The sequence below is a fragment of the Oncorhynchus mykiss genome, chromosome 18 (assembly GCF_013265735.2).
Source record: "Oncorhynchus mykiss isolate Arlee chromosome 18, USDA_OmykA_1.1, whole genome shotgun sequence".
Lineage (NCBI taxonomy): Eukaryota > Metazoa > Chordata > Actinopteri > Salmoniformes > Salmonidae > Oncorhynchus > Oncorhynchus mykiss.
This window is the reverse complement of record NC_048582.1, coordinates 40,689,000-40,697,744: the sequence shown is the minus strand read 5'-3', so window position 1 is coordinate 40,697,744 and position 8,745 is coordinate 40,689,000. Positions and strand designations below refer to the sequence as shown.

At 39.1% G+C, this 8,745-nt stretch overlaps 1 protein-coding gene across 2 annotated transcripts; it reads right to left on the bottom strand.

The window, feature by feature from the left end:
* Positions 1 to 257: 257 nt before the first annotated feature.
* LOC110496241 (major histocompatibility complex class I-related gene protein) lies at positions 258 to 8,536 on the bottom strand. 2 transcript variants are annotated; one of them, XM_021572023.2, is made up of 8 exons: positions 8,449 to 8,536; positions 5,042 to 5,314; positions 4,629 to 4,922; positions 4,246 to 4,530; positions 3,926 to 4,048; positions 3,749 to 3,772; positions 3,367 to 3,414; positions 258 to 1,357 (listed from the first exon to the last, which is right to left on the bottom strand). In XM_021572023.2, exons 1-8 carry the CDS (start codon positions 8,528 to 8,530, stop codon positions 1,350 to 1,352), a joined length of 1,137 nt encoding a protein of 378 aa, XP_021427698.2. In that variant the 5' UTR covers positions 8,531 to 8,536; the 3' UTR covers positions 258 to 1,349. The 2 variants fall into 2 exon arrangements, with proteins under 2 accessions (XP_021427698.2, XP_021427699.2); XM_021572024.2 differs by lacking the exon at positions 8,449 to 8,536 and adding an exon at positions 7,883 to 8,212.
* Positions 8,537 to 8,745: the final 209 nt, after the last annotated feature.

The following is an 8,745-nucleotide window of genomic DNA, read 5'->3' as shown; positions in this document are numbered from 1 at the left end:
ACAAGTCAAGTCCAATGTTGATCCTGATCATTAAGTTGAACAGGTGTTCTTCATAAGCAATAGTCAAACCTTGTTTTTGCACACCATTCATAATCAGAATTCTGTGCAAATGCGCTGTTGCTTACAATTCTGTTATCATTAGCCAATACTATCCTCCTGTAGATAAATTCACGTGGAACAGGCTATACTTTTGTAACTTTTAAACAAAATGTTGGCATGTACTGTTGAATACATGGTAGACCCTTTTTTGAATTATAGAATGTGCAAAAAAGTGGCTTTTATTATTTATTTTGTATTTTTTTTCTTCAGAATAACAAATCATACAGGATGTTTGAAAAGCAGTACAGGTTACATACATTGCGTACGTGTGTGTACGTCCGTGGGCATGTATGTATGCAATAAGCCTTGTAAAAATAGTGGTTTAGTAAATAGTAACAGCAATGCTACGCAAAATGTATTAAATCATTTGGTGAATGCATTTAGTCCACAGGTAGGATGCATAACACTAGAGACCCTATTCATTAAAAAAAACACTGACTAGGTTTCTGGCATAAAAGAGAAAATATTTTTGTCTTGACCTTCAAGGCTGCATGTTAGAATTATTTGTGTTCTCCATAAATCAATGTTTAAAATGTGATATTAAAAGAAACTTCACTGCATATTAATTCAAGAGTGTAGCTTTGTCTTAGCCTGGTAACCCAGTGAACGGTTATGAAATGGGCCCTAGGTTGAAATAAAAATCATAACAAATGATATTTCAAGTAATATTTTGATTAACAAATAAGCACATTTTCTCTATAACACGTTTGTGTGTTTCATTAGTGTTTTTACCATATTGTATATCTTGTTTTAATATCCTGCAAATATATGTAAAAATGGTGTTGTATATTGTAGAGCATTGTTCATATTTAGAGTATTTACAATGTTTGTCTAGAACTCTTTTGAAATGTTACTTAAAATATGAGCATGTCATTAATTGGCTTATATAAACCTGTTCTACTACAAATCTAGTTATAATCCCTAAAGAATGATACAATTACCTTAAAGATGCCTCTCCATACAGTAATATCCACTGTAACAGTAAAACAATGAAATGTACGACAACCCAAACGGTGCCTAACCACCCCACTTATGAGACTCTATTTGGAAGCAAGTACTTACTCAAGAACAGCAAAAAACATTAAATGCAGCAGTTTTTAGCACATTGAATCAAAGTAACTATAATTTCCATCACTAGCTTATAAGAATGAAAATGTGCAACTGAACAGTGTTATCAATAGCCATCCAATAAAATTATGAAATGAATTAACGTTCCTTCGTGGTCCGGCAGTTTGGCCACCAATGGTCATCTATCCACCTGCACATAATTAGACAACATGGAAAAGATGGGCATTATTAGATTGAACAGTGGAAAATGTAGTTACACTGATTAGTTATTGTTACTGACATGGAAAAACAACTCTCAACCAACAATGTCAGACAAAGCAGTCATCTAAAGTACTGCAAAATCTATGTAATCTAAATTAATTATAGGTTACTTGTATCACATAGCTTTTTATTTTATTTTAACTAACCAAGAAGTAATACATTTGTAAAATAACTGTCCATAAAGATGATACAGTAATTTGATATTGCCCAACATCTGGCCACCCAAAAAATTGTAATGTTAATGAAACATATGCTGATTGTGTTGTAAGCAAACAATGTTTTTTAGTGTATATGTGATTGATAATAGTGCCTTGTTCTGTTCTCTGGCATACTGTAACTCAGATTTCCTTGCATGTTTATTATCATACTAACATTGCTTGTCTTATAGAGTAACCAAGGAAACATTTGGACTATGGTGAATGATCACACAGAATCTCTCATTTGGGGTCAGCCATGTTCTCAATGTTTTGAGAACAGCAAAACCAAAATCTACAATCATTTGGCTAGTATTTACACATACTTGTAGAACTCATTGTGAATACATTTGTGTAATTTACTATCAACTTTCTGAAGCAACACCTAACCTAATTGATTTAAGTGATTGAAGACTGTTGTCTTACCTTGCTATTCCCTTTAACCCCATTACAGCCACTCCATTGCCATTAGTATTGCCATCTGTATACTTGTATATCATTGCCATCTGTGTTAACTAACCTCCAGATGAGCTTCAATACCATACAACTCTCCTTCCCGTGGCCTCCAACTGCTCTTAAATGCAAGTGAAACTAAATGCATGCTCTTCCACCGATCGCCAGCAAACACTACTCTGGACGGTTCTGACTTAGAATATGTGGACAACTACAAATACCTAGGTGTCTGGTTAGACTATGAACTCTCCTTCCAGACTCACATTAAGCATCTCCAATCCAAAATTAAATCTAGAATTGGCTTCCTATTTCGCAACAAAGCATCCTTCACTCATGCTGCCAAAAATACCCTTGTAAAACTGACTATCCTGCCGATCTTTGACTTCGGCGATGTTATTTACAAAATAGCCTCTAACACTCTACTCAGCAAATTGGATGCACTCTTTCACAGTGCCATCTGTTTTGTCACCAAAGCCCCATATACTACCCACTATTGCGACCTGTATGCTCTTGTTGGCTGGCCCTCGCTTCAAATTCGTCGCCAAACCCACTGGCTCCAGGTCATCTATAAGGCCTTGCTAGGTAAAGCCCTGTTTTATCTCAGCTCACTGGTCACCATAGCAGCACCCACCTGTAGCACGCGCTCCAGCAGGTATATTTCACTGGTCACACCCAAAGCCCATTCCTCCTTTGGCCGCCTTTCCTTCCAGTTCTCTGCTACCAATGATTGGAACGAATTACACAAATCATTGAAGCTGGAGACCCATATCTCCCTCACTAACTTTAAGCACCAGCTGTCAGAGCAGCTCACAGATCACTGCACCTGCCCATCTGTAAATAGCCCATCCAACTACCTCATCCCCATACTGTTGATTTTTTTTTTTTTTTTTTGCTCCTTTGCACCCCAGTATCTCTACTTGCACATTCATATTTTGAAATTAAATTAACTGAAGAAAAACAGAGGAAGATGTCAGTAGATGTTTGAATGTACAATACAATTCTACAGTGTCTCATGTGGCTCAGTTGGTAGAGCGTGGCACTTGCAACACCAGGGTTGTGGATTTGGTTCCTACGGGGGACCAGTACTAGAAATGGTATACCCTTACTACTTACTGTAAGTCGCTCTGGATAAGAGCATCTGTAAAATGTTAAATTATAAAACGCAGCCTTTTTTAGTTAGTTTTGTGTACATTGTATGTCCGTCACAGAAAAGCAACTTTCCTTGAGGCAACACCTAACTTCATGTACTGTCATTTGTTTAGTTGTGGCATTACAGACTTTGTTGCCTTACCATACTCTAAAGTGTTCACTCCAGAAAATGCCACTCCATTGCCAGTAGCTGGAAAAACACAATCTAAAGTTTCAGTACATTGAAAAAACATAATTATCTGTGACTTTCAAAAGTAATTTTAAATAAATGTATTCGGTGCAACCACTCTCTTCAGAAGAGGATCATGTAATGAGTGTCTTAAATAGGCCTTATTTTTCAGAACCAAAAAGTATATCTAAACACAGTAAATGCTTGATTGTTACATAGGGTGTCTTTACAATTGGATGAACAGTTAGTTTTGATATAAAAGCATCATGTTGTCCTTACAACTAGTGTCAAAAGTCTGTTATACGTAACGATAAATGACATGTATACAGACCGAGGGAGAGGCTGTGATACTAACCTCTAGTTCTCAAGCCAGGAATCACTTTGATGTGTAAAGAGAAAAATACATAGAAATGTTATAATGCATATGGATTTAGGCCGTAGTTCCCACCTTTCATAGCAGTACCGTTGATTCATCTTTTCTTAACATTTAACAAAAACAAAAACATTTGAATTGATATAAATCAAGACCTACCAATTGTCCCTCTTTTGTGCAGAACAAACAGGACCACCGAAACCAAGATCAGAACTACAATAATGGCGATGACTGCCCCAATGACTACAGCACCGAAACTTCTGCAATCACAACATTCTCCATCTGCAAAACAAAAGGCAGAGTATTTATAAAAAGCAACAATATGTAACCAGAAGCTAATTTCAGTTTCATTCCTGCTTCACCTGCAAAGCTGTTGTTAGTATGCTGTTCAGTTCAAATTAAGATTGTTTCCTGTGTCAATAACACTAAACCATATTAACCATCAATAACAACACTAAACCAAATTAGCCATACTTTACCCCATTTTACCACAATTGGCTTCTTCAATGTTCTATGGTCGACATAACATTCATAAGTTTCCTTATCTGCCTCTGGGATCTGCACACTCATCCTGATCTGGTAGGTGTCATCATCATTGGGTAGGACTCCTGTAGACTGCACTCCATCACGTTCGGTCAATGGAACACCATTCTTCTTAATTTGCATAATCACATCTTTGGGATAGAAACCTGTGGCCATGCAGGTCAGTCGGACATGTCCTGCAGTTTTGGCCTTTTTAGCAAATGCATAGACCCTCGGAGGGGCTAAAGAGGGAATAAACGGAGAACATGAATATTATTTCTGATCTCATATGTACAAATGGTTGTTTTTGTTTGTTAGGCTATACTATTTAAGTACTCACAGTCAGCCCTACTGAATTCTTTGGCCTCGTATGCCATGAATTTGGAAAGCCAGTCCACACACTCCTTCTCCAGGTAGCCCTTGGTGTACTGGTTGAGGATCTGGACCCCGTCCCACTTCCTCTTAGTCGGCTGAGCTTGAACAACTGGGGCCACCCACTGCATATTGGCATCATCAAAGGCCAGGAAGTCGTCACCATCGTAGCTGTACTGGTCTGTGCCCTTTATGAATTTCAATGTGCCGTCACTCTGTTGGTCAATTTCACAGCCATGTTTCCACTGAAGGATATGCACATCTGAGAGGAAAAACAAATGAAAAAGACGGTCAATGATGACAATATACATGGATAACTAATGACCTACAATTTTAAAAGATTAACGGTGAGCGTAGGACAGATTGCAGATGTTCCCTCACCAGTGCTGTTATGCATCATGCGCTTCATCAAGATATCGACATTAACTTTGAACCACTGCTCCTTGCTCTTGCGTGACTGAGTGCCTTTATCCCAGTAGTCTGCTGGCAGCTTCTCCCTCATCCAGGCCTGTTTGGGAATCTTCTTCTTTGCCACACTGTCATAGTAATCAATCTGTTGGTTGTTCATCAGACCCATGGCAGTGAACTCATGGATTCCAGGCAATTCTAGTGGCTTTGAGAGTGAAGTGTAGATGTAATTCAGGGAGTAGATTTCTGTAGGGAAAACATTTTTAACATTGAGATAATTTTATCTGAATCTGCCTTCTCTCCATGTTACTCAGACTATGCTGTAAAACATGAATAGGAAATGACTGCATGTTAAACATTTATCTATATCATAGATCTGTAATGGCTGTAACACCATTCTATATACTTCCGGCCCGTCCTTGGACACTGTGCTATCTAACCTCCAAACGAGCTTCAATGCCATACAGCACTCCTTCCGTGGCCTCCAACTGCTCTTAAACGCTAGTAAAACCAAATGCATGCTTTTCAACCGTTCGCTGCCTGCACCCGCACGCCTGACCAGCATCACCACCCTGGATGGTTCCGACCTTGAATATGTGGACATCTATAAGTACCTAGGTGTCTGGCTAGACTCTAAACTCTCCTTCCAGACCCATATCAAACATCTCCAATCGAAAATCAAATCAAGAGTCGGCTTTCTATTCCGCAACAAAGCCTCCTTCACTCACGCCGCCAAACTTACCCTAGTAAAACTGACTATCCTACCGATCCTCGACTTCGGCGACGTCATCTACAAAATTGCTTCCAACACTCTACTCAGCAAACTGGATGCAGTTTATCACAGTGCCATCCGTTTTGTCACTAAAGCACCTTATACCACCCACCACTGCGACTTGTATGCTCTAGTCGGCTGGCCCTCGCTACATATTCGTCGCCAGACCCACTGGCTCCAGGTCATCTACAAGTCCATGCTAGGTAAAGCTCCGCCTTATCTCAGTTCACTGGTTACGATGGCAACACCCATCCGTAGCACGCGCTCCAGCAGGTGTATCTCACTGATCATCCCTAAAGCCAACACCTCATTTGGCCGCCTTTCGTTCCAGTTCTCTGCTGCCTGTGACTGGAACGAATTGCAAAAATCGCTGAAGTTGGAGACTTTTATCTCCCTCACCAACTTCAAACATCTGCTATCTGAGCAGCTAACCGATCGCTGCAGCTGTACATAGTCTATTGGTAAATAGCCCACCCATTTTCACCTACCTCATCCCCATACTGTTTTTATTTATTTATTTTTATTTTTCTGCTCTTTTGCACACCAATATCTCTACCTGTACATAACCATCTGATCATTTATCACTCCAGTGTTAATCTGCATAATTGTAATTATTTGCCTACCTTCTCATGCCTTTTGCACACAATGTATATATAGACTCCCCTTTTTTCTACTGTGTTATTGACTTGTTAATTGTTTACTCCATGTGTAACTCTGTGTTGTCTGTTCACACTGCTATGCCTTATCTTGGCCAGGTCGCAGTTGCAAATGAGAACTTGTTCTCAACTAGCCTACCTGGTTAAATAAAGGTGAAATAAAAAAAAATAAAACGGCCAACAAAATAATGTATTCAATTAATAGTGTCAGAGTGGCCTTGCATGATGTTGTCTAAATGGTAGGTGGCGTATCAATAACAAATAAGCCCAAACTCATGCATTAGTGAGAAGTGGGACACATTCTGCAACTTAGAAATCAACCTATTTCATATTAATATATTGAAGAGATACTTTGCGATTTTGGGACATGAGGCACTTTATCTACTTCCCCAAAGTCAGGTGAGCACATGTTTATGGCTCTGTGTCCAGAATGAAGGAAGTTAGCATTGGCTTGTGAAACTACCTCTAACGTTAGTGCAACTGCTAAATAGCGTTAGCGCAATGACTAACAATCTTTGGGTACAGCTAGTTAGCATTGGCTCTCAAAAGTACCACTAACTTCCTTCATACTGGACGCATATACATAAAAAATGGTATCCACAAGTTCATCTGATTCTGGGGAAGTAGATAAAGGGCTTAATTGACAAAATCTTGAAATAGCCCTTTAACACAACACCACCCGAACTCAAGTAGTTCGGACCTCTTGGTGTAATGATTAAGGTGTTGGCTTGACAGCTGCTAGATCCAGCTTTGAGTCTCGGTCGGGGCTATCCCCCGGATTCTCTACCATATCAAGAAAATAAATAACATGTATTTCCTTTTTCCTTTGTTCGTGTATTGTTATTTTGTTGTTGTATAATCGTATTATAAAATTGTATGACCGTCCTTGTCTATCAGTGAGTGTTTAAGTGTTTTGTTAGTTGCCAAGATATGTTTTTTTTGCACCCCAGGATGAGTAACGTTAGCTGCTGCTAAACAAATAAACGTGTGTACAATTGCAGTAGTCATTATCAGTATATAGACTACTGTATAATTGCAAACACATGTTTTACTTTGTGATTTAAAAAAAGGAGATAATGCTATGCCTTGTTGGTCTAAGCAAAGTTTTAAAAAAGCTCAATAATTTCCTCACAAATGTGTGTTGTTATTGCATCGTTCCTGGCCTGAAAAGCGCAATAGCTTTCCAGTAACCGATACAATGGATGGAGAAACGTAAAGGTCGACTACAAATGCTAAAATGCAATTACAACAAGTAGACTATTGTGCTAATAGACCACAGCAGTATATATGGTAAGCGATTTTAAAAGTTATATTGTTTTATTATTCTTTTGCCACGCCTGGCTGTAAACGTTTACTTTCACTTTTGATATCGAGTACACAACTTACCGCTTTGGCTCCGGCAAATACATTCTAGTGAAAAATATAAAACAAAAAACATCAAATTAGGTCTATACATCTTGCTAATTAAACTACAACCGTTTTCTTAAGCTATATCCCCGTTTTAAAAGTATATGTCGATGGAAAGCCCCTTCACAAATATCTGTAGCCTTCCTTCTTCTGTGTTTTTTTTTTTTGGCTGACTTTACAACCCAAAGGGGTGTTTTGCCGCCGCCAACTGGACCGGTTGAAACCAAAACAAGGTCAAAAGAAAACCCATACGTGATAGGGAAACTAACCTAATCCACCCAAATAAAAATTCTACATTGACAAAACAAAACTCACACTACTTCCTTCTTTCAATTCTCCATATCTCCCTTCTCAGGCTCTAGGACCTGAGAGGGTGGTACGGCTTGTAACAATATTCCATGTAACTTCTTCGCAGAATCTTTCAACCCCAGGAACTGTTCTGCCGCTTCCACAATGATTTTTGTCTGACTGGACCTTTTCTCCACCTTGGCAGAGCCATTTATCATCATATCTATAAACATCCACCTTCCTAACTTTTTAAATACCTTGGTCCTGCTGGTGAAAGGAAACCCCTGCAGCCTGCAGTGAAGGCCTATCCACAACCATATTACTCTTCAAGTGCACCATTCAAACCCTCAACCCTTTTAACAGCTGCTGCATATGAAATGCCCTGACATGATTGGATATGAAAAGCCAACTGACATTTACTCCTGAGGTGCTGACTTGTGGCACCCTCTACAACCACTGATTATTATTTGATCCTCCTGGTCGTCTATGAACATTTGAACATCCTGGCCATGTTCTGTTATAATCTCCACCCGGCACAGCCAGAAGAGGACTGG

Bases quoted from the DNA above. Each gene is read 5' to 3' on its own strand.
- LOC110496241 (XM_021572023.2), bottom strand. From the start codon at position 8,530: ATGGTGCACTTGAAGAGTAATATGGTTGTGGATAGGCCTTCACTGCAG. The intron at 4,923-5,041 runs GTGAGGGAACAT...TTTTCCTCTCAG, and splicing joins CATGATGCATAACAGCACTG to ATGTGCATATCCTTCAGTGG. The intron at 3,415-3,748 runs GTTAGTATCACA...GTGTTTTTCCAG, and splicing joins TCCTGGCTTGAGAACTAGAG to CTACTGGCAATGGAGTGGCA.